The following is a 27,837-nucleotide window of genomic DNA, read 5'->3' as shown; positions in this document are numbered from 1 at the left end:
ATTGCCGTGCTCTATTGATGACGCCCAGCTTCTTCGAAGCCAATTTGGTCTGTCAGATTAACCATACAAAAAGCATTTGTATCACTTTTTCCAAGATGGTGGCCGTGGAATAAGGGTTGTATTTAACAGTAAACCCTCCTTGATATCTAAAAAATAAAATTACTTCTCTGTATTTTCTTTGATTAACGCGAGTGTTACACATTTAAAAAAAACCCTTTTAATGGATTAAAACGCGTGTAATTGTAACTGTGTTTTTATATTAAATTTTTACGTAAAAGTTATTTTTTATTATTATTTTAGTTCATCCGAAGTTTCAAGATACAGTTATTAACTTGACATTTTAAAGTGAAAAGAGTGGAGTAGATAATAAATACATAATATATATAAATTACGTGACATGTTGTTTGTCCGCGATGGACTACTAAACTAATGAACGGATTTTAATGGAGATTACTTCATGGAGTGCAGTTTGGTCCAACTTGAGAGATAGGATAGTTTTTATTTCGATTTGGGACCCATTATTATTTTTATTTTCAATATTTGTTTTGTATGGACATATTTTCTATGAGAGAATTTAGTGACGCACGGTTTGACAGATCCGCTGTGAAACAATTTCATTATAACAACAGGGAGCATTTTTACGAAATAATTCTTGATGTTTTGAAATATTATTGGCAAATTCCTATAAAACAGTATTTTTTTATTATCTACAGAACAACGTCTGTCCGGTCAGCTAGTTGTATAATATTAATCATTAATTGTTGTCAGATTATGACGTGAAAATGTTATTTATATAGTTATCAACATGTTATCTAGCTAATATCATGTTAATATATAAACTATATATACTTCATTTAAATCCTGAGAATTGAATATATTTTTTAAAGAATATTGTTGGTTGTACAAACAATACCGAAGCCAAATATCACAAAACAAATTAGTCTGTGTGTATGTTTTCATGCGAAAGGCAAACACTACTGAACAAATTTAATTAATATTTTGCATAAATATTTTCAACGGTCGGGACAACGTCATATTATTAGCTACACCTGTCTACTGTTTAGCAACACTATATTGTATAGGTTTTCGTTTAATTATTTATGGAAATTACCTATTATGTTATGACTTATTTCGTGTTTAACATTAGAATGTTAACAAAAGTGTTGGTATATACTAAACACAAGTACTGATGATAAGAGTACAATATACTACTTTAAAATACGGTCGGAAGTGACACTTTAAAGTGGACACTTCAATCTATTCTCAAAGTATGATAAATATGAACTGATAATAATAATATGATAAACAATAAAATTTCCGCAATCGCGGCAGATTAACGTTTTATTTTCCTCGAGTCTAAACTCAAGTCAAAGTCCTTCGATGACAGCTTAGTACAGCAAAATTGGAAGGGTTAAAATAAATTATGAAATATATTTATTTTGTATGGTACATTTTTTTTGTTGGAAAAGGAGGACAAACGAGCGTACCTGGTGTTAAGTGATCACTGCTGCCCACATTCGAATGCAACACCAGAGGAATCACAGGAGTGTTGCCGGCTTTTAAGGAACGCTTACGCGCTTTTTTGAAGGTAGCCATTTGAAAAACAAAACACCGAAAACCTTCAAAATTAAGAAATTAATGATCAACTGTGTCAATTTCCAATTTTAATGTCACGTGTTCATCTATATAATATACGAGAGGATCCATCCACGACTGACTTACCGCTTCTTCTCACTGAAGCTGACATGAGGCATGACCGCGTATCTACAGATATAATTACCTACGTGGGAGTTAACCACACTTTTCAGTATCGTATACAGCTGGCGCTATAAAAAATATAATATAAGTATACAAATTAAAATTATAATTCTTAAATTTAAAGTAAATTAATTAATTTTCGAACAAACAAATTATATTACGATTATATTTTATCATATTTATATATTACACCAGTAGAAGGCTCCTTTGCACAGGATGCCGGCTAGATTGTAGGTACCACAATGCCACAATGTCTTAAAATAACATACCTGAGATTCGCAGATCATCTCATCGTAGGTATTTGCAATAAGTGAAGACGAAATCCAAAATATGCCAATTGATATAAATAAGAAAAGCAAGAAAGTTGAAGTAACAGCGAACACACAAGAACTAAAATTATTGTAAACAGAATATTGAAGCAATAATCATACCTCGGATGAATAACTTCACCCATAGCATCGATGAAAAGGAAGATAAAATGAAATAAGAACTTGAAACGTACTGATACTATGATACAAGTGAGTGAATTGTACTAAGCGATCATAAAAGATAAAGAAATATAAATATTCTATAAGTGGAAGCTGTATAACATGTATTCTTCCTGTGTATGGATTCCTAATAAAAGCTCATCTTAAAAAATGAAGTATACAAATTTAATTTGTACCTACTAAAATTGATGGACGATGTGGGAGTCCCAGTTATCCTAGTTGTTAAGAGCGCTGGTACGTAACCATAGAGGCGCCGCTTCTAATCCCGCATCGTCCATAAATTTAGGTACAAATAAAGTTTGTTTATTTAACCCCAGAAGTGAGGAATATTACTTCAAAAATATCACTGTTTGAAATGATAATTGCTAATTTGCTATAGAAAAGCATGTTCAGAAAAAAAAAGTAGTTAAAATGAATCTTAAAATATTAAAACAGAAAAATTTACAATGAAGCTAAATAAATTAAAATGGAAGTGGAATGACAACACAATAAGGTTGAATGACAAATAGAGAAAAACAATGATGCATTGGTATACGAAATATGATAAGCGAAAATGTGTAAGACAGTTCAAATGGAGATAATGAGGTAAGAAGCGGAATCGTGCGATCCAACATCGTGGTAATACATATTATATGGAGGTGGGATTGCCATCAAACGTATACAGTTACTATTCTTATAGACAATATCAATTTAAGATATTTACAAATAAAATTTCTGAGTTTATCTGATGAAATTTTTGTGTTTAATATAATTCCTGGGTCCCGGTCGGTCTAGGCCTCAAAGAATGAAAACGAGTACTGCCACCGATTAGAATATACATAGGCTGCACTAAAAGTATCGGGAATGGAATATTTCCACTGTTCCTGTCATATTAAAATCTTTTTAATTGAAAACTCCTTGGTCTTAAAAATCGAATACCATTTATTTATTTAAAAAAGAAAATCGGTCTTTTCACAAGGTCTTGTCAAACTTGTTTAGTCGTCGAGAAAATGGAATTGACTAGAGAAAATTCTAGAGCGATGATTTATTATGCCTTTCGAATTGGTTTAACACAAAAACAGTGTGTTGACCGGATGATTTCTGCATTTGGTGATGAAGCCCTATCCAAAACCACAATTTATCGCTGGTTTGCTGAATTTAATTTCAACGTGGACGTGTCAAGCTCAGTGATGATCCCCGTCAAAATCGTCCAAAAACTGCAGTCACCAAAGAAAACGTTGATGCTTTGCGTAAGTTGATTGAGGAAGATCGACCTGTGACATACCGCGAAATTCAGGCAACTTTAGACATTGGCATGAGTCAAATACAAATAATGTTGCATGAACAATTAGGTGTAAAAAAGTTGTTTTCCCGATGGATACCGCATTTGCTCTGTGAAGAGCAAAAAGCGGCTCGCGTTACTTGGTGCATCAGAACTCTCGAAAGATTCCACGTAGGATCCTCAAATGCTGTATACAACATCGTTTCAGGCGACGAATCCTGGATATACGCGTACGAACCCGAAACAAAAAAACAGTCACGAGTTTGGGTGTTCGAAAATGAGTTAAGGCCAACAAAAATTGTTCGTTCACGGAGTGTTGCAAAAAAAATGGTGGCCACATTTGTTTCCAAAACCGGCCATGTTGCGACTATTCCTCTTGAGGGACAAAGAACGGTTAATGCAGAATGGTATGCTAGCATTTGTTTGCCACAGGTCGTTTCTGAACTCCGTAAAGAGAACTGCAACCGCCGCATCATCCTCCATCACGACAATGCGAGTTCTCACACCGCGCACAGAACAAAAGAGTTTTTAGAGCAAGAAAACATAGAATTATTAGACCATCCGCCGTACAGCCCCGACCTAAGCCCTAATGATTTCTATACTTTCCTTAAAATAAAGAATAAATTGCATGGTCAGAGATTTTCATCACCTGAAGAAGCTGTGGTCGCGTACAAAACGGTCATTTTGGAGACCCCAACTTCCGAATGGAATGGTTGCTTCAATGATTGGTTCCATCGTATGGAAAAATGTGTCAAATTTCGCGGAGAATACTTCGACAAGCAATAAATACATTTTTAAATAGTAATGTTGTGTCCTTGATTCCCGAAATTTTCAGTGCCGCCCTCGTACAACTAAAAACCCACTAAATAAAACGCTGAAATTTTCATAGATGACATTATCTTTATTTGCAAATTGACATTTCATTTCATATTAAACTTCATCTCGGGTGTTATTAGAATAGAGGTCAATTCAAATTTTTTTGTTTTTCAGAGATGTTTGAAATTTGAATAAAATAATTTTATCGAAATCGATGTTATTATTAAGCAACAATAATGTTTTTACTGATTTTTTTTCTAACAAAACAGTGTACTTTTATGGTCATTATGTGTGGTTCTTGAACGTATCATGGAAGGTATTTGATTAAATAAATGTTATTTATTCATCAACAATAATAGACGGTCAATAAATGTCACGCATGTGATTTTATAAGCTTACGACAAAAAAGCTCGAATTATAATTATTAAGTACTTATTCCCTTACTAATGCATATCTTAGCACTATTATCTTTATTTGTGTAAAATTCTAAATTTAAAACTCTTTTAACTCGAGCTTAAGTTGACATTGATTCTAGAAAGAGTCAAACAGCGGTATTCGTTACATAATACTATGGTTAAACTTTACATTCGGTCACGTTACACGATGGTGTGCATCTTGCAATGTTTACTGTTCAGCCATGAATGTAGACGCCGGGCACGCTTGTGTGTTGTGACTCGCTGCGCGCACTCGCAACTTGGGAGTTGGAACCAAGTGCCTACGTGACCGCGTGGCGTAGCCGTGGAGGGGGGCCGGCCGGCTGTTCAACTTGATTGTATACAAGCTTATCGACTTTTAGTGCTGCTACGTGGTATTATTATATCGATATCGATAAATCAGCTATTTAAAGAGAAAGAACTCAAGTCTAACTAAGTATAGGAGTATACTTAACATACTTTTTGAAGTAAAAACCTTAGGGGCACATTGGACCATTTCGAGAGGGAATCAATATTAGTTATACTTCACCGACCTGCATATTAGATTTAAATACCAAAAAAAATCGGGCTATTTAAAAAGTAGTTGCACGATCGCATATTTGCAGTCATTTTTTATTACTGTTAGTGTAAAAAACGTTGCATGATTGTATAATTAATATGTGCTGTATATTTTACTTTTTTTAAGTAATTTCTTTTAGTTAGTTATATGTAACTTTTCTAAAAGTCTTTAAGGCAATATCGCAATATCTCACTACAGCCTTCAGCCTAGTTACACTACTACAACTACAACTTATTATTAATATTAAAATTTAAACATATTAAGTTTTGATATTTACATACAAAAATCCCTTATCTAATACCTGAAACGGCTGGACCGATTTCTGTCATGAACTTGTCTGAACATCTAGTAGCTGATAGCACATTCTGTATCGAATAACTTAGAAGTTCATTATTTTCTGAGGTACATGAATTATAATACTAAAATTGTATATTAGTCAATTTGTCACAAAGGTAAAACAAACTAATTTGGTGCACAATCATACTAATAAAGAGTATCGATATCGATATCAAGTTGTAAACATCGGGTACAACTCTACTGTATATGTTAAGCGAACGCCTCGAACGGCTGGAGCTGGCAAGGAGGCGAAAACACAAACAAAGAATCAGTCGTTAACACGGACTCGTACGAATCGAGCGTGTTCACTATACTTTTTCTAGTACTTGTTATCAAAGAAAGCTACGCCAACGCGATTTCACTAAGCTGTAAAAATGTTTAGCTCAAAGCGAAGTGTTGAGAGATTTTTGCAACTGTACAGAAATGAAATCCGCCGACAGATCAGCAAGACTACAAGTGTAACGAATTCGGACGCCATGTCGCCGAGACTAGACCAGACTTTTCACGGACAAAACGAAGAGACTGGCCTGCCAAAGAAGTTAATGAAGTTGCAAAAGTACCACAGGTTAGTGAACTGCCTAAGCCTTGACTGAACGTACATTCTGCAGATGTTGCAATGAGAAACAACATAAGTAATTCACTTTCCTGTAAGTTTTTCAAGTAAATTATTATCTATCAGCAAACAGTACACTATGGACTATCTAATGAGGATAGTCAAATTATTAATGTGTATGGAAATATTACCTGATATTTATAATTGCTAAAGGCATACTGTTAAAGGAATAATATTAAATGAATGTCTCTTTAGGAGATTAATCGGTGATGACATGTGTTTGGTTTTGTTTTGCACTTATAATATCACTGTTTTGCACCTTAAAAGGGTTCCATTTTATTACGTTGTAATTATGTTTGATGTAACACTTATTTTTATAGGCATTTTGCGTAATAAAAGAACGATAATCAACTTGATATTGGTCTTTTACGACTGAACAAAGAGCTAAGTAAACGAAGTTATTATTAAGCAAGTAGAAAAATAGACGCTCAACTTAACACTATGATATTATGAATAAATATTTAATAACACAAAAGATGAATGAACACATAATATTAATTACTTCTTCTCTGTGTTCACCTTACCTGTAAATTACGGTAAACTCCGCAAGTAAGATTATTTATTAATAATATACAGGTATAACTACCTGTTTATCTTTACAATGGGTACATTTTTTGTCAATTTTATAACTTGTACATTTGTTGCTGAGAGAGCTTACGTAAGTCATTGTATCTAAGTTATTATTACCTTAATTATCCTTTGTTTATTATGAATACGTCGTAATTAAATATATATTTATAGTAAATAATTATTATGTGCTTGCAATGACAATTAGTCATGGGCCGAATACAGATTGAAGTTTGAACTGCAAACGAACTTCAGCAGAACACAATTCGGCCGAACCTTATATTTACGTGGTGTATTTTTACATGCTTTCTCGGTAGCAACAAGTCGTGTTTTGTTTACTCACTTATACTTAATGTTAAATTAGTTGCTTATAGCTACACTCCGTGTGTCTTGGTATTCTTACATTTAAATTACCTCTAGTTATCTTAAAACATGAATTAAATAAACATTTTCTATCATCTAGTATTTAATATTATCTATTCCTTATTTTTTTTTATTTTTAATTTTATCTAAAAAAAATATATTGTCGTTTGTAGGTGAAAATGAGTGATTTCTTTGAAAAGTATAAAAACTTATTTTTTTATAGTTTTTATTTATTGTTGACGAATTTTATTGTTTTGACAGCTTTAATTAAGTTCGTACATGAGTAGTAATGTTTTTTTATGTCTTGCAAAGATATAATGTAGTTCTTACACACTACCATTATAATAATGAGAGCAGTGAAGAGAAATAAATAACAAAATGTTATTTTAAATAATAGAAGTCAACCAAGTGCGGATTATATTTTACTTTTTGTACTGGCATGGAATTCCAGCTGATCCCTAATAAATAATATTTATAGGCGCATGAATCTTTCTCATCTTGATCAGGATTCAATAACGATATGTTACCCCTTAGGCGATTTTGTGATGCGTTACAACACAGTCCATATTTTCAATGTTATTAATTAGCAGAGAGATATTACGATCGCTAAGTTCCATAAGAATGACTGAGGCTATTAAATTATAAATTTGATTGTAGGTACGATTTTACATTGTAACCGTATTTTTATATAAAAAAAGAAGCCCACTGAGTTCGTTGCGCCCGTTCTTCTCATGTCTGAGACATACCTTTTGGAATGGGTGGTAGTTTTTGACTTGCAATAAGTGATTTTATATCCTATTTTGAATAAAAATATGAGAATTTGAATTTGACAAATTAGAAATTACAAAAAACTCAATTTGCAAGTTAATTTATGTTATGTTCTGCGTATAAGTGAACGATAAGTCTAGACTCTTGTGGTATTTAGTTGCCCTGACCTAATATATAGTGAGATATTTTTCCACGAGTCCCAAGTTACCGCGAACGATTGCTAGTATTGTTTTATAACTGTTAGATATAAAACACCTTTTAAAGGATTAAAACGTGTGTAATTAATTGTAACAGTGTTTTTTCATTAGATTTTGCGTAAAAGTTACTTTTTTATTATTATTTTAGTTAACCCGAGGTTTCGTGGCTGTGAATTCGTGACGTGAATTTACTGACAGTGTCCTCTTCTCATCAATGTAATTATCTCATTTTTAAACACAGTTACAATTACACGCGTTTTAATCATTAAAAAAGTGTCCTATTTTAATGTGTAACACTCGCGTTCATGAAACAAAATACTACCTGTAAGATTCTTTTAGTGCCGGTTACTTGACAGCGCAGACGTAGGCTTGGATTTTGATGATTCCATGCTATCATGAGGTTGTTTTCATGTTTAGATACCTGTCAACCCTCACGCATCAGGAAATGCCTCTAGCTGCCCGCGGACTGGCCGTTTCCAAAGATCAGTCCAGGGAGTTCATGGCTTGCTTCCCGGACATCGTGCGAGGCCTCACTGAGTCTGGCAAGCATGTGGACGTGCCGGAAGCCAGCAAGAGACTGGCTAAGGTACTTTCTATGTTTTATTTGTCAGTGTGGCCATATACAAGAACTTTAGCCGATATTGAACGTAGAACTTGTTTGAAGGGCTTATCAAATCTGAGCGCTGCAGAACTCCTTGTCGCTGTTAATGTTTCTCTTATCTGTGAGCATGGGTATGTAAATAAATTTATAATTAAATAGTGCTCATCGATTACTCAATACTATGAAAATTGTCTTTATAACTGTGATTAAATTCTTAAATTAGAATCTAGGCAAGGAAATCTGGCGTCTTTAGTTAACTGATAAAGCTGTAAAGCATTGACTGGGCAAATTGAAAAACAATGCGCCTGTCAGAATGTCATTATTAAATCTGACTTGACAGTGTCACTCATAAATTAAATATATTTCTCTTCATTATTTTTGTGATTATTCTCTCCACAAATTTTGTGATATAGGCTTTCTATGAGTTCCTGATATTTCGGTGGTGATGCTGATCATGTCATGTTTACGAGATCATTTTCATACCCTGTCTGATCTTGAGTTCGTTTACTAAAATAAAAATGCATTCATTTTTTATGAAGTAGTGTAATCTTAATAAAACTTGTATGCTTAGATTAAGGATTGGTCTCCGCTGCGCTCCAACTAGTTACCACAGGCGTAGTCACAAAGTGCGGCAATACTACGCCCAAATGGGCGTACTCAAGCCAGTCTCGAACAATGTGTGACGTTACGTGCCACATGTTCAGTTAAACTTTGATAAGAATTGAAACTAGAATGAATTATAAATAACGAAGAATTGAAACAGTCAGAAGCAGAAAAATATTCTGGTCTTATACTGGATTCTAAATTAACATGGCAAGTTCATTTAGATTATCTGCAGTCAAAAATTACATCACTGACTGAAGCTTTGCCTAAATATGCACGATGTATGTGGTATATATAAAGTCCGTAGTATAATTTATAACTCATTAGCTGACCCAGCAAACGTTGTATTGCCATCATAGTATCATCATCAACTGTAGTTAATCTATGAACTAGCTAAAATTAAGTTTGTTTTTTTAACTCCTGATAAAGTTAGACAGATACAAAGATTCTAATTAGTTATTCATTTTAAACTATTCCTTCAATTTGATTTCTGAACGACGGGGACACATCAAAGGAAAAACAAAATTGTTTTTTAAATTCCGAACATTTTCATATTTATTCGCCTTTTAAACCTTCTCTGGACTTCCACAAATAATTCAAGACCAAAATTAGCCAAATCGGTCCTGCCGTTCTCGAGTTTTAGCGAGACTAACGAACAGCAATACATTTTTATACATAACTCATTAGCCAAGCCTTTGCTGGAATACTTAATAGAGATTTGTGGATGTGCATATAAAACAAATTTAAAAGAACTTCAAATATCTCAAAACAAACTGTTAAAAGTTTTGTTCCAACTCGATTATCACTTCCTGACTAGAGAACTATATAAGAAAACTGATTAACTATCAATATGTCAGTTATACACTACATACATACATACGTACATTATACATACGTACATACTAGGGCTTCCAATCGGGATCGCGCACCATTTTCTAATCCCGCTAGATGCGTTGTTACGGGCGCGGGATCCGCGAGAATGAAAAAAAGCGTGCATGCGATGCAAAATAGGATGATGTGCGTGAAATATTACTCATAATAACTCAAGTTATTAACTGTTTCATATTTTCGTGATGTTTATTGGTGCATCATTTTAGAATAGAATAAAAATTTCAGGGAGTACGTGAATGAATCTTTCATTTTTTTTTCAAGCCCTTAAAAGGAATACCGCCCACAAGTGTGGAAGCAGAAAGGGCATTTTCTGGCCAGGCAGTAGAGTAAAATACACAGTAGTTTGGCAGACGACAGTTTGGACATGTTGTATTTCCTTCGCAAACATTTTCAGTTAATATTAAAAGCTGAAAAATTTAATAATTAAGTAATAATTTATCAGTTTAAAAAGGAGCTTTTTTTATTGGTTGATTGTTTAATTTTGTGCTGTGTATTTTTTGAAAACTATTTGTTTTGTTTTGATTTGCTTTTATTCAGAATTTGTTATTGTTTTTTTTGTGAAAAGAACAGTAACATTAGTAATTTGATAGATCTCATTTTAATAGTAATATGTACGTCAATAACTGTGGAGTTGATAAATTAATTATTTTAAAATATTTTCAATATGCGGGTTCCGCAAATACCGAGATCCCGCGGGATTGAAAATTTGTAGTCCCGCAAATGCCGAGATTGAATACAGGCGGCCGCGGGATTGTAAGCCCTAGTACATACACTAATCACTTTTAAGACAAAATCACATAAACATGGTACCCGAAACAAACATAAACTACAATTAACTAAAGCTAGGACAAATTATGGTACGAAAACTATACAGTTTGAGGGAGCCCTACTATATAATGGCTTGCCGAAAGATATATTTGAGGAAAAATCTTATCCAAAATTTAAAGCTAAATTAAAAAAGCACTGTCAATCACAATAGATAGATTGTTACCTTAAAAAATAGCGTGTTTTGAATTTATTATTGTTTAAAGTCACTGTAACTATAAAATTTATGTTTTCTTTTATATTTATTTTGAATCATTGTTCTCATGTAAGTGAACTTTTGTTCTTTTTGAGAAAATAAACTCTTTAAACCTAATGCCAGGTTCCGTAGTGAAACTTTGAAAAAAAAATGCTACAAGAAATAAGAAAGACACGGGGATCACATATCATCAGTAGGTATTTTGTATTTTATTAATTACAATGTAAAAGAATACTAAGCGTATATTACGAATGCCACACACCGAAGCATTTAATAGTATTTTATTGATTTATTTTATTTTATTGTAATTGGAAAACTTACAGCTAAATACAATAATAGTTAGGAAAATATTTACATAAAAGGCTATTTACAAGTTTTCACAGATATTTACTGGGTAATTACAAAATAAACGATTACTAGATTAATATCAACAAATCGAAGATAAGAAAATCTAATCTAGCGACATGGTATGTAGCCGTAATAAAAAAGCTATTGTTAGGTAGTGCGGTACGGTTGGACCGCAGCGGAGACCAATCCTTAATCTGCTTGTATGTATTTACTCTTTGATGTCTCAGTAATAAATCGATTCTCTTACTTTGCACGCAATAAACAGTTAAGGGGGTGATCCATTTGCAAAACCGGTAGACCGGTACGCCAACGAACTCACAAACCAATGGTTCAAACCGCCAATAGAGCACAAAATTATGCGGACGTGAAAACTGTCGGAACTGCTCGCTGGCTCATTGTGCATGCTTCAAATTTTAAGTCCGCGGTACTAAAAACCGCCAGTTCATCAGTCCACAGTATTTTTACAAACTTGGCTCGCTGGACTTACGCTCGTTTCGTGGCGAGTTTATGCTAGAGTTTATACAATGTTTTAAAGAACATTTTTTTATGAAAATAAGGGACGGGACGAGCAGGTCGTTCAGCTGATGGTAATTGTTACGCCCTGCTCATTACAATGCAGTGCCGCTCAGGATTCTTGAAAAACCCTAAAATTCTGAGCGGCACTACAATTGCGCTCGTCACTTGCCCAGTAATTTCAATAGCTATGGCGGTCTTCAGACCGAAACACAGTATTGTTTATACATTACTGCTTCACGGCAGAAATAGGCACCGTTGTGATACCCATAATCTAGCCGGCATCCCATGCAAAGAAGCCACCGTTTGTTTGATTATGGAAGTTCACCAGCAGAGAATATAAAAATAAGATGCTAAAGCGTCCGCGTACAATAAACTATTAGTGATCTACAAAAAACATGACCCCAACAGTAGACTCTCTACTTCTTCTTTTTTTATTATTTCTTCTGATGTAACAGTATAATACCCAAGTAACAAAGTCACTCTATACTATATCAAAAGGCATTTCTGCACTGGTCTATTATCTAAATCTAGAATTTTAAAATACATATGTACCTACTTATTTTTCATATACCTACAGCGGCAATCATTAGGTTCAAAACAGTGTTCGAGTCACTAAATCTGTTGAAGAATCATAAAATTTATGACTTTCCCACACAAAAACAATTTTCTAGAAATAATATAATATAGAGATTGTCCCAAATTTCAGTTTCATTATTATATATTATGCAAGTAGGTACTTATGCAAAGGCAGCGGACAAAGGAATATTTAACGATTACCAAACACAGTATTTATAAATTAAACAATAGACTGTTAGTATCTAATGACCATCACAAATTACTTGGCATATTAGTTTCATAACTTAAATCATTAGGTACCTACATTCAATACGAAATATGATAATATAATTCACACTTATTTTCGTGTGACAAATACGCGTTTTTATAATAATGCGTTTCTTAAGTTTATTGCATGGCGTCGTTATAAACCCGAAGATGCCAATTCTTTAACATTTAGATGTAAATTAAATCAATACCACTACTTCGAAAAGAAATATCGCTCGAGGAACGATGCTTCAGCGAAAATAAACTCAGACATTGTTGTGTACTAAGGAGCTAAGGGCGTCCGAACACTGATGCGTTATGTTGTTGACGGTACTATAAAAGTCACATTTTACTAGCCCATTGATCCAGCACATAGCTTATCGACGTTTTTACCTCATTAGTAGGTAATGCTTAAAATAGCTAAACACAGCACTCTCCATAATTCTTTTCATGGTAGATTTGACCTGAAAACTTATTGCGCAGTTAGTTTATGAAAACGAGTTACAAAAGACATTGCAATATGCCTTAAAAACTTAATTGCGAAACAACTATTGAAAATATCGGACGCAATTGCTAACAAACTACTATCGATAGTATTAATTTACTAGTAGGTACATAAATGTAATTAGGTATATTTAAATAGTAATATTTTTTGACTGGTAGTATGAAAGTAGATTTTTTTTTTCACATATTGCTAACTCGTCATCAGATAGCGTCACGGCTCATTTAGGAACATTAATAACTTGTCAATTTAATTGAGTATGGATAATATTAATTTGCCACAAGTTAATATAAACTTGTGTGGCCGTATTTAGCATAAACCGTTTCTTGCACTTACGCGGAAGTAAAAGGCATAGTCGAAGTAAAAAATCTAAAAAGGTTTTCCCTTTTTTCCCAATCTTTGTTTATAATACACAAAATATCAGCTTCAATCAATTGATTGACTTTGCCATAGATCAGCGCAACGTGGCGTATAGTACGGCATATTATCTCACGTCGTTGAATCGATCACCATGAAAACTGTATTCAAACCTTCGACTACTACTGGGCCGGCGCAAAAATACGTGTCAGTGAATAAAAGCTTACTAATTAGAGACGAGAGATCTTACTTGTAGGTATTTAGTATCGTGGAATCACAGCTGACGTGCAGACGGTAACCTCCTTCAAATATGGCAAAAATCGCGCGTCTAGGACGCAAAGTTCCGAGTTACGTATATTCGGTAAATAAGAATTTTTTATATCACTAAGTATCTTATAATTATGAATATTTAGTCAAGAATATTCGTATACGTTATGTTTTTAAGCATTAATTCGTAATTAGAAGCACGGAACTAGATCGTTCTCTACGTTTTCTGATTATTAATGTGCCTATTCATATCAGTTCTCAGCGTGTTACGGTGCTTTTAGGTACCTAGCTTTGCCAAGTGAACCTTACGTTAAGGGGGTAAGTTTTAATTTGCATTAAGAAAATATTAATTTTTGTATATTAATTTCGTAGACACGATAAAAATTTATCAAACAATATGATATCGGTTCTACATTGTAATTGCAAGGATTTATGAGGATGAAACCATATTTTCCTGTGTTGGTACTCGCTTTTATTCTTGAACTTGTTTTTATTTAGATACTTTTAAGTTAGCCATCAATGGCAGTGCTTTACCTGTTCAGAGAACCTAGGCTGTTTTACTTTGAACAACTACGATATTCCTTTCATCATCATAATCCTCAACAAACAATAGGTTAACGGAAACTGGGAAATTTCATCAATTTAACCAACGACAAAATATTTGAGACTACTGCGAGTATGCAGTGTGTGAACACAAAAATAAGTTAGGTGGTAGTATAAGGTGATCACTTAACAATAAAAGCTTCATAAAACAGAGTAGGGGAATCGCAGCTTCTCCCGAGTGGTAACATAGTGCGTTATTCTACACAGATGAGGAAAATAATATAATATTAAATATTTTGCTTTAATTTAATAATCAATATATATATAAAAGATATCCAATACATAGGGTATTCACTCATCACGATATCTCTGGAACCATAAGGCGTAGAAACTTGAACGCGGTAGGATTTCGTGAAATCCTTAGCGCAACCGTTTTTTTTTATTATAAACAGAACGACGTCTGTCGGGTCAGCTAGTAGAATATAAACTTCAATTAACAATATTACAAATTGAACGCAGAGAGGTCTTTGAAGTACTTAATGTTAATAATCGGCTTAAAGAAGAGTAGTAGACATGTTAAAGAAGATAGAAGCTAAATCACATTTTGTATGCAAGGTGTAACTATTCTATATCGTCGTTAAATATTCAAACAATAAAACATATGAAGAACACTTTAGAACTGAAGGTAAGAATAATAATAATAAAGATAAAACATTTATCAATTCACCCTTAGCCTTCGTTTGTAAAGTAATTTACAAAATATAAGATTACGAAAAATCAAGCCAATGGTAAATTATAATATACTGTCTATTAGCAATGATTAAATATAATTACCGAATAAAAATAAATTTGCTAAGAACTTCTTGGCAAGCTGATTAGCAAAAGTTATTACCTACTTGAATTGCTCATTAACTCAAATAAATAGCCATTTGTACCTTCCTCTGCAACTTTGCAATATGATACAAGTTTCCATCCTATATCCATATTCTAGTATTCAACTTATCTTTTCCGTTTTAGTTCTTTTTCTCACAAGGCTTCGGTCAAATTACCATATCAAGTGGCAACTGGTTGACGGGGGTTAAACTTTTATTCACTCCGACGTTGTTGCGAATAGATGCTATTTTTTGCTAAGGGTAAACTAAAGACATTATTAGTGCCGTATTTTAGAGTTTTCTTTTCACAATTTACATATAGTCTATACCTCTAATAGAAATGCCGTAGTTGTTTCTTAAATATAAGTGTTCGAACTTCAATTGGAATATAAAAACTTTAATTGATTATTTCAAATTATTTCATATAAAGACGGGTTTTTGATGTAGCCTACTCACGATCAGTAAGCCACCCTTTCCACCACAAACTGTATAATGTATGAAAATAACTTAATTTCATTATTTTCGTTCCATTGTCATTCTCAGACGTAAGCACTCTAATGTTATGTAACGTAAAATAACTATTTTCCAAAAAATCTAAAAGGTGAAGGTTAAGTTTTTCCGAAATGTATGAAAACCTATTTTTTGTTCAGATCATATTCTTAATTTGTCTTCAATCTGAACATACGTTTGTATCTAACTTTAGCAACTCAGAAATGTAGTTTTCAGAGATATCTTTGTCACAATAGTTAATTGTGTCGACTATTGGTTATTTCAATTTATATGCACCTTATTGAACGTTATGAAACCCAACATTGTTACAGCTTTTGCAATACAACGTGCCAAATGGAAAGAAAAACCGCGGCCTTGCGACAGTGCTTGCGTACAAAATGATCGAGAAGAAAGAAAATTTGACCCCGGAGAATATACATCTTGCTAATATCATGGGATGGTGTACAGAAATGGTAAATATATATTTTTTATTAAATTTTTAATATCTTATGTTTGAATAAACCCGACTAAGTTGATTCCATATGCAACTGGGTTTTGAATCAGTTATAGCTACTAAAACGATTGCGCTGAAATATTGTATTTTATATCATGTAGGCTCAGTTATAGAGAAAACTTTTTTATGATAAGCATGATCTGGATTGGTACCCAGTATTAGCTCCACATAAAGAAACTCTTCATCAGGCAACAGTACAATTAAGAAATGTTGTGTACGCACTTAATAACGGCAGTCGGTTTGGCAGCACGACGTTACTTCAGTGACCAAGGTTTTCTTCTAACGAGGGTTCTTCCAGTGATGTTTTACATTGAACCCCATAATATGTGTATTAAATGAATGGATTTGCTGATAAGACCACAAAAAATTTCAAACACGCTTTTATTCAATTTTTTTATAATAACTTGCAGCGCATATAAAAAAAGAGTTAGGACTATAACCTTAAAAATATCCGTGTTGTCACAAAGTTCCTTTACTATTTTCTATGTCTTCTTTATCATTTTTTATAGAATAAATGGGTTATTGAGTTTTGGTAATTAGCGACGGCCATGCTTCTATGGAAAAAAGAATTACAAAATTTTAGCGCAAATACTTTTTTAAATGTAAGGACATATACCGAAGGAGGTATTTATATACGAACATGACTCCTTGAATTTTCTAATGGCGCGCTTAGGGAGGGAGAGAAAAATTTAATAAATAAAAATACGTTACTTAAGCAATTGCTAAAGTCAATCACACGCTAGTCCCTACTATCCCATAGATTAGATAGTCTGCATTTAAGTAAGTATGCAGATGCGATCTATTTAAATGTATTCAGAGACATATTCGTCTGAACAGTGAACATAGACTTGGAGTTTAGTTTGCTTTAATATAAAAACTGTACACATTATTTATCCTTAAAACTCTTGTTTATTTTATTCGGAGCCTATTAGAATTAATTATCAGCAATCGCTTGTTTCTCGTGTTATAGCCATTATATCAATACAAAAAGATTTAATATTCGGCATTTTAACCTTGAAATTGAGACTGTTTCACACAATTGCTAAAGCGTAACAAGTTTGTTTTACATATTTAAATATTTTCCGTCGACTTAAATTGCCATATTTACCTTTATGATATCATCAAACAATGAATGCTTTAATAATATCAGCTCTGAAGTTTACAGAAAATGCAATTGCCAATTAAAAATACCCGTTGGATATTATGCGTTTTATATTCGTTTTAGTTTCGAATTTCCGAATTAAATATAGGTACCTACCTAGTACCTACTCACGTTTTCAGTTGAATTTTTCTACTTTAGTACTAATTGTGGAAACCTATACCTAAGGCTCTCGGTAATTATCTTAAGTATCATTAACATTTTTAAAGCTGCTGGTTTTCCTAATAAATAAAATAAAATAAAGATCAATTCAAAATATAATATCAAAGTTTTGATATGATGGATTAATTTAGTAACTATTTCAATTAGTTCAACTATAGACAGTTATATACAGTACCCAATTCAAAGCAAACTTAACTTTAGACACAACCTAAGGTATCAAACTTATTTTTGATGACTTATTTACAAATTTTATTAATTTTGACGACCCATATAGCCCAGCGGTTAGTGACCCTGATCCGTTTGATGACCTTGGTTAGACGTCCAAGGTTCGATCCCGGTAGGTGAAAACATTTATATGATGAATATGGATGTTTGTTTCCGAGTCATTGATTTTATATATATACTCGTAAGTGAGGCACGGCAGACGATTAAATTGAAAATTATTAACAAAAAGAAAGAACGAGCGAGCCTGTAAATATGATTTTAGCCACGCGAGGAGAGATCCAGTAAATCGATATACTTTTATATTATAAACACTGAAAGTATTAAAAACGATTGACTCCGTAAAAATAGCATAACATTTTAAATATAAACTTATACACCATGTTAGTAGACTTACATAGTCATTATTCAGATTAGACTTATTTATTCTAAATTAAATTTTAAAGCTATGAACATTAGAACCGTTTTAGGTCGTTATATCTTAATAAGCATAACGAAAATATAGTCTCTTTAAAAAAATAGCCTAATCTGTTTATAAACATTCTGATTCTATTGTTTTAGTTCCACTCACTGCAATTGATGTCAATCGACTTCATGGACAACAATCAGATGAGACGAGGCGTTCCTTGTTGGCATACTCGTCCAGAAGTCGCTATGAGTTGTGGAAACGATACTTCCATGATCCAAGCAGCCATGTACTCGACGCTGAAACGGCACTTCTCAGCAAAGCCCTACTATAGGAATGTTCTGGAAATGTTCAATGAGGTATGTTTCAACATTATTTTAACTTTTTTCTGCCGTGAATTGAACGTGAACGTGTTTCGGTGTGAAAGACGCCTTAGCTAGTGAAATTACGGGGCAATCTTATGTCTTAAGGTGACGGGTGCAATTGTAGTGCAGACAGGTTATATTGTCTGTGTATTTATTACACATAATATGGTAGCAGTACATTGTTCACCTGGGGACGGGGTGCAGATTATTAATCTGACCCTATCCTCAATACATACGGGAATCGCATTTAATTGCATAGAAATACAACTGAAGAACTTTTATGATTTTCATATATATTTTTTTGTCTGTTCGCACGCCAATACGACGGCACTTTCCGAGGAGGTGGAGTATCATAAATACTTTTTTTTATGACAATAAGGGACGAGACGAGCAGGTCGTTCAGCTGTTCTCCAAAAATTCTGAGCGGCACTACATTTGCGCTCGTCTCCTTGAGACATAAGATGTTATGTTTCGTTTGCCCAGTAATTTCGCTATCTACGGCGCCTACTTCTTTGTTTATCTAATGTTAATAAATTTCGAACCTGCTGCATTACCAATATATCGCAGATGGAAATTGCAGTATTAGTAATAGAGATAAAAAGTTAACAAAGATCATAAATTTATTTATTTTGTTTTAGATGCTACTCAAGTGCGCTATCGGTAGGTTCTTGGAAAAGGAACTGCACAAAACAAATAAGCCAGATCTTTCGCAGTTCGTAATGGAAAAATATGAGGCAATAACTAAATACAAAACGTCATATTATACTTTCCAAATGCCAATTAGCTTGGCTTTGTTGATGGCTGGAGTTGACGACCCGGAGACACACAGGCAGGCAAAAAATATTCTACTTGCAATGGGAGAATTCTTCCAAATACAAGTAAGCTATGATGTAATATTTAGATTTGTTAATTTAAGGGAAGGTATGCTGTGATGGTAAAAGGCAGGCCGTTTTCTCATGCTACAAGTGTGGGATCTGTTTTGGACTATTTCTGTCAATAACTGCACCCTACAGTATATTATGAAATCGAATTCAAAATAGAAATATATTTATTGACCTTTGTCAAAGAAGCTTATTGAATTATGAAAGCTTAAATATTTCTTGAATTTGTGCTCAGTGAGTCCTAGTATACTGTCTGGTATTTTATTGAAAAAATTTAATATTGTACTTTGTTTAGTAGTGTTTGGTTTACATGCAAGTAAAATAAATATCTGCGGCTGTTTTATTTAATTTTATATTCCTTAATTAATCATTAATTCTCATATTTAAAATCTACTATGATCATGTGGCCATGGCCTTATTGCCATTCTTTATTTTCGGCTAGAAGTTTTACTTTTTACGCCATATCGTCAACTAGGCCTAAATTTTTATCTCAACAGTAATAATAATAAAATCAGTATGTAGGTAGGTAAATGAAGTACTTCTACGACGTAAAGAAACGTATTATGACAAATGACAGTTGTATATTTGTTAATACTCTGTTGTAAAGGAGGATGGCGAGAATGCATGTATTTTGGGACCCACTGAAATAAGTGGCGTACATCATGGAAACTTATTAATAATTGTAGAACATTACAAAATTAAGAAAAAAGCAAATCGTAAGTCTAAAAAAATGGGAGAAAAAGATATACCTTAAAGTAAAATATAACCTAAAATTATTAATCAAAATCTATTATTCAATCAATAATTTGTATCATAGGACTATGCATAATTACTGTCTGTTAAAAGATAATATAATACCTATATATGAGGAAGGTTGACCAGCACCTAACAATTGCGCAAAACGTTCCGTTAGTGCAAGATGACCTATTTTTTAATAAAGTATATAAATTTATTTCTTTTAACTCCCATATCTTAGCCCCTCAATAATTTTTGTATAAACATCGTATTAACTTAAGTTTATAATTAATATAAACTTATACTTGTACGATGCTTCCTTAATTTTTATATTATGTGGGTCCATTCTCGCCATCCTCTTTTAGCAAGGTTTTTTTAATTAATAGCAATATTTTATGTTGGTAAAAATTAACTTCTAAATGCATGTTTTCAGAATGATGTCCTCGACTGTTTCGGGGACCCAGCCGTTACGGGCAAAGTTGGTACCGATATCCAAGATGGCAAATGTACATGGCTGGCAGTTGTTGCTTTACAGAGAGCATCTCCTGCGCAGCGACAGATGATGGAGAATCACTATGGCAGTTCTAATCCTGATGATGTAAACAAAATTAAGGATTTGTATGAAGAAGTGCAATTGCCTCATACATATTCTGTTTATGAAGAAGCTACGTACGATCTCCTTAGAACTCAAATTCAACAAGTAACACGAGGCCTTCCGCATGATTTATTCTTTAAAATTTTGGACAGTATTTTTAGACAGCGTACCTAAGCCTGCATGATTAAGTTATAGCCATATTTGGTTTAGGGTTAGGTCCTGGATAATATGTTATTATAAAATTTGTGGTATATTATTATTAATTATTGTGGTAGTCTATGTTTTAAGGATATTGTACACTACACAGAAGATCGAAATATTAATTAATGTCATGATATAATAAAGTAAATAATGTTTAATGTGTTTTTTATTCGTATCCAATCCAATAAATTAAATTTTTAGTCATCCAGAGGTCATAGTTCACCTAGGATCAAGCATTAGGGTGTACGCACATGGCAAATCCATTCGATACTTGATCCTAGTGATTCACTTTGAAATTAAAATTAAATGTTACTGAAATAAACAATGATAATTACACAAATTTATTTTTTTATGAAACATGGACAGTGCGGGACTCGAACTCTCGGGTTTCATCCGATTGCTCTTACCAACTGAGCCAACCGTTCGAGTATCGATCGTAAATCGTGGTATGTCTTGTTCAACTCTCAGGTTGTTGCTTCATCTGCAAGATCTCTTTTACAGATGATAACCTGCTCAACGCCAATAATTGCAATTTAGTAAATTGACTTGAGATATAGGCTCAGTTGGTAAGAGCGCTCGGACATAACCTGAGAGGCGCAGCTTCGAGTCCCGCATCGTCCATAATAATCCCAGAAGTGAGGGATACTTATAAGTTAAAAATAACGACCTACTGTAATTATAATTATAATTTATATGTTATAATAAAATCATAAGTATCTTTTCAGATTAAATATTTTTCCAGCAAATCTCCCAAAATAGTGTATGTTTCATTCCACTACGTTCTCAAGCAAAAAAGCTAACTATAGTTATAGTAAGTACCTATAGTTGCACATTTAATTTTGATAGGAATTAAACTTTTAGATGGCATATCTTTCGATTAAACACACAGACTGACGTAAATAAACTAACCGTAATATTTAAAAAAAATCATCTATTACAGTAACACGAAATCAATGTAGAGTAGGTAGTCTCCACGTTTAATTTCACAAATGTCAACTTAAACACGCCCTCGGGAGCACGATATCATTGAAGAAGACCTGAGGGCCTACCATCAACTTTTAATAAGCCATGCGATTCCGATCCAGTTCAGTTTAGGTACCAATAATGAATCACTAAAATTCATACCATGAAGTCCCTTCTACTGAATGGCGTTTTGATGAAGAATGAACGAAATAAATTTGTCTGTGGTCCAGGATGCGAGAAAGAGATGACGCTCTACAGTCGTTGCATAAGTTTGTCTCTCTTACTCGAACCATATGCGTTGCGTTTCGTAACCTAAAATTATATGATTTTAGCTGTTTTTTTTTGCGTAAAAAATACTAAAAATTCATTTTTAAATTGCACGTTATAGCGTCAAATTATAAACCAAAAAGTCCTTTTTTGTACTTATTAACTAATAGTAATATAAATAAATATAGTTCTTTAAATTACAATTTATGTGTTCGCATGTTTTCGTAAAAATAACGAGTTACGAACGCACCTCCATTGATGTTAGATTTGACAGGACCACAGAGTACATTTTTTTTTAATTCACTCTTGCAGTAATAAAGTATTCTCATCTCATCTTCTATTAATAAAATTTTCCTTTTCTGTATGTTTTCACTATTTTTTAAAAGTTATTAACAACACGATTAGGTGAATCGTGTTGTTAAGGAAGTTTGTCCTGGAAGTTTGCGATTTAATTGATATCATTTTTGATATTCAATTAACATCATTGCGATATAATCAGTTTATTTGACGTCAACCTAAAATAGATAGCTCTAATCACGTCAATCTAATACGAAATAGCAAAGCAGTTCATTTTAGGTTGTCAATTGAATCGCAATAAGTTAATGGTAAGGCCGCTGGACTGTTTTGTTTTAGCTTGTTAAGTAATTATTTCTAGTTAGATATAATTAATAAAAAGCTCGACCCGAAAACACAATGCAACCCATCAGGCAGCTTCCCAGGAGTAATTTATGCCTACAATTTAACAGTATAAAGGCAGTGTTATATAATCGTGAAATCCGTGGCAAAAATACTGCTCATGAGATTAATCTTCATCTTCGTATTACTTTATTAAGACAAACAGCCTGTGGGTCACCTGATTGAAAGAGATTATATAATAATAATATCCATGCTGTCTTGCAACACCGGAGAATGAACGGCTTCCTCGCTATTTTGCAGGTCCTCATGTCGTACTCTGAAACTCGCAAGGAGCGGGTATGGAATTAAGCGACACTAGTTGGAACCGTTCACAGAATACCTAAAGTATCCCCCACATTTATAATACGCATGGCAGTGCTCACGTTTGGCCATGGCAAACGGCGAGAAGAAGCGGCTCCTAGTCAATCAGAATAATGATTTGCATATATTACCACCCTTTCAATTTGGTACAATAAAATACTTATGATGCTTTCATTTACGATGCATAAAATTTTAGCCAGCAGGAGTTAAAAATTCACATTGAGTTTGCAACTATTGTTTTAATAGAATTGTGCTGATTTCTTCTGTCGCAAGGTTTGTACCTATATATATACAGGATGTCTCAGAATGTATGGATAATCCTTGAACCCCGCACGGGACAGCTCTCCAGCCCTCAGAAAAAATTATCTAACAAAAATAATTCCAAATGATACCCAAAATATGATTTTTTTTTAGAAAAACATACGTTTTTTTACTTTACTTCACATTCATGTGCACAACGCCCACAAAGTAATGAATTTGTGGCGTTTTTTGTGTCATCTTATTCCTGATAGACTATACTACTAGAAATACATTAAATAATAAAAGTATCTATGATACTTTTTCCAAAATCAAAATAAGAACTTGAGTTTTTGTCATGAAATTTGATATCAAAATAATTTTGGCATAGTTTGAGAGTGTTTCGTGTAAAAAAAAGTATGAAACCGTAAGAGGCCAGCTATTTTAAAAAAATGCACAGTTCATACAGTTTACAAAATGGTATAATACATCATTTTATTTAATACCAAATAAAGTCCAAATCAGTAAGCAAAACGAGTATTCCAATAAATAGCCAGAAATCGTCGTTATAACACTGATTCAAACTCACGAAGAAATGCGAAAGGAATGCACACATGCGATACCGAACAAGTCGAGAGACGCACTAAATAACTAAACTAAGTAAATGTCTTTGCTATGTAACTGAAACCCATCCGATAATGACCAAACCGGTGTACCGAGCGCAAAAAAGTATTTTCTCTCACTCGCTCATACTCTACAAAATCAACCTATTCTTGTCTCATGTAAACAACATATGACAAACGCTCAGGTAGTAAATAGTCACCATCCCTAGTACAATAAAAAGGGACCCTTTTGTGGAACGCTATTGTCAATGTATTTCACTAAAAAAAATGTAATTCACGATTAAGACAAGATAAAATATCATTTTACAATGTCTTTAGTCGTATTTACTCTTTTTGCATCTCAACAGCAATAGCTTCGTAGTGGTATTAAATAAACTGAATATTTTGTAAACTGTATGAATTTTTTTTTAATAGCTGGCCACTAACTTTTTCATACTTTTTTTTACATAAAACACTCTCAAACTATGCCAAAATTATTTTGGTATCAAAGTTTATGTCAAAAACTCAAGTTCTTATTTTGTTTTTGAAAAAAGTATCATAGACACTTGTATTATTTAATGTATTTCGAGTAGCATAGTCTATCAGGAATAAGATGACACCAAAAACGCCACAAATTTAATTACTTTGTGGGCGTTGTGCACATGAATGTGATGTAAAGTAAAAAACGTATTTTAAAATCATATTTTGGGTATCACTTGGAGTTATTTTTTTAGATATTTTTTCTGAGCGCTAGAGAGCCGTCCCTTGCGGGGTTTAAGGATTATCCATTCTTTCTGGGACATCCTGTATATAGCCGGCTTCCTGTGCAAAGGAGCCTCCCACTGTTTATTTGGTTCCCATAAATCTGTTCGTCCTGTTGCTTTTATCCATTTTTGTAGCATTGGATCTAATAAAACCTGAAATAAATTATTTTCCTAATTTTTTTACTACACACTATCCAACATCTTTACATCATGTTCCATGTTTTATTATCAATCACAGGAAAACGTACAAATGTCGTTCTAAATTCCTTACTCCCTACAAATATACCGATGTAAATTATTTATAACTATATTAAATACCCACTGTTTTTTTATTTTAATAAAATTGAATAAATTAAGGTTTAAAATAAATCATTACCCTATAACTTGGGTAAAACTATATCTATGTTATGGCAGCATTTCCATTGTCACTGTTTTATTTTATGTATAGTTAGATTAGGTACTACAAATTTACTGAAAATAGGTGACTATGGTTCAAAAATAAATACTTTTGGAAGGAATATTTCATATAAAATTTATTTGATACGAGATTGTTACAAATATATAATATAAAGTTATATTGAAATATATACGTTATATACGTTAGGTAAAAAGCAATACTTACGTGTGGAAGCTAACTCCTGGATTTTCACATTCACTACGGCTTTGGCAACCAGACACACAACACCCAACCATGGCCTTAACTTTTATAAGGTGAGAGACATTCGTGTTTCACACCAAAAATGTTCCAAAACAATAAAATCACAAAAATACTATTCGCAAGCTCGATGACATGACAGATCTTTGTTTATTTTCCCCAAAGTTTGACATTGGGCCATAAATAAATAAATGGGTTACGCGATAGCGATGCAAGATCAATAGCTTTGTCTCGTTCTATCTCAGCAAAGCTTGTCCTTTCTATTCGTAATGAAGTTACCGACGGTACTTCTGTAGCGTTAATTTTCTAAGTTCCCAATCATCTGTTGAGTATGTGTGAAATATTATGTCATACGATTTAATTCCGTGAAGGGTAATTATAGTCTTATTTAATAATATGACAACACCTAAGACTACTCCTGTCAAAACTATTGCTAGGTATCTAAAAGGGGCATACGGGGACTATTTCTATAGTGTCAATATTCTAGGGGCAAAGCGGATTAGTGTTTTGACTTCTGTCAGTTTTTTTGGCGGGAACGAGTGAACGAAGGAAGGCGCGCTTATACAAAGTTTAAATTATTGTTCATAGTGCATATATTTTTCATACTTGTAAATTGTTTATCCTGGTTTATAAATATTCGATTTTTGTATATATAAATTGTTAAGTGCGCTTCCCTATCGCCATGGGGAAGCGTACAGGTAAAAGGCCGAAGAACGGCCAGAGCGACGCAGAACCAGCAGACGAACTTCCCCTATCCGAATCCTCGGTATCTGACGCGGAGGTGACTGAACGTCTCATTGTAAGAAGAAAGGATAAAGAGAAGTATACCCCTTATAGAGCGACAAATTATTATAGGTTATACGACGAAAATTCAAATAAGAAGGAATTTATTGTATTTCTCAATCGCAAGCAGGGTGAAGTCAAAATATCAGACAAGGACAGGTTGGGTCTGTCAAATGGAATCAGGAGGCATTGCGTATCGGGTGTGTTGCACCTGAGGTCCGTTAATGCTTTTAAAGTTGGTGTTACCTTTGACCTGCCTAACAATGCGAATGTATTTTTAAAAAATGAAAAGTTACTTAGCGAGTTGGAGATGGTTGCCTCAATTCCGGCTTCTGAAACGGAGGTCACTGGAGTTCTTACTTCTGTTCCCACTGATTACTCCAACAAAAAAATTCATCAATTAATTGCATCGAGTAAAAAAGTTATTGCTGTGAGAAGGTTCATGCGGCGAGTAAAGGACCCACAGGGTGTTGTCTCCTTTGTTCCAACGCAAACTGTTGCAGTCACATTTGCATCAACGTTGTTACCTGAGTATGTAACACTTGATCACTGGAGGCATGAGGTTAATGTATATGTACCCCCTATTAAACAGTGTCTACGCTGTATGAAATTTGGCCATATTGCTAAATTTTGTAGAAACAATGAAGTTTGTTCCATATGTTCTGACAATCACAATTTTAAAATGTGTCCAAAAACTTTAACAAAATGTGCCAACTGTGGTGGAGATCACATAGCTATCTCATCTACCTGTCCTCTGAAAAAACAAAAAATTGAAGAAAACAAAGTGAAGTCCCGTAGTGTTAGATACTCAGATCTCTTCAATGAATCTGCTTTCCCTCAATTAAACTCAAAGTATATTGACACACACCTGAGCAATCTTATAAAATCTGACAAATTTATGAACCTCTTGGTTGAAGCAGTTTTACAAATTTGTACGAATAAAGATAAGTTAACTATAAATTCAAATAGTATTAAGGAAATTCTGAATAACACTTTTAGAAAAAAGACATCTAGTTAATTGTTATTATGGATACATTGAATATAGTGCAGTGGAACGCTCAAAGTATTATTAGTAATAGGCTTATTTTTACAAGGTTTTTATATGAAAATCATATCCATATTGCTATAATTTCGGAAACTTGGTTAAAACCACATCAGTATTTTTTAATAAAAGGCTATAACACAATAAGGAATGATTGTGGTAATAAACACAATGGTGTAGCAATTTTTATTCATAATAATATCACATTTTCTAACATAAATACATATTTTGATAGTGCTCTACAAAATGTTTGCATTAAAATTAAAATTAATAACAAAGAACTGAGTATTGTGAGT

At 33.2% G+C, this 27,837-nt stretch overlaps 1 protein-coding gene across 1 annotated transcript; it reads left to right on the top strand.

Annotated features, from left to right (window-relative positions):
- Window positions 1–14,387: 14,387 nt before the first annotated feature.
- On the top strand, window positions 14,388–21,390 carry LOC126971956 (farnesyl pyrophosphate synthase). The gene is made up of 5 exons (XM_050818490.1): window positions 14,388–14,406; window positions 16,325–16,465; window positions 18,611–18,814; window positions 19,459–19,698; window positions 20,870–21,390. The coding sequence occupies exons 2-5, from the start codon at window positions 16,391–16,393 to the stop codon at window positions 21,203–21,205; spliced, it is 855 nt and encodes a 284-aa protein (XP_050674447.1). The 5' UTR covers window positions 14,388–14,406; window positions 16,325–16,390; the 3' UTR covers window positions 21,206–21,390.
- The last annotated feature ends 6,447 nt before the right edge of the window (window positions 21,391–27,837 follow it).

The sequence above is a fragment of the Leptidea sinapis genome, chromosome 25 (assembly GCF_905404315.1).
Source record: "Leptidea sinapis chromosome 25, ilLepSina1.1, whole genome shotgun sequence".
NCBI classification, from domain to species: Eukaryota; Metazoa; Arthropoda; class Insecta; order Lepidoptera; family Pieridae; genus Leptidea; species Leptidea sinapis.
This window is presented reverse-complemented; position numbering and strand designations above follow the sequence as displayed.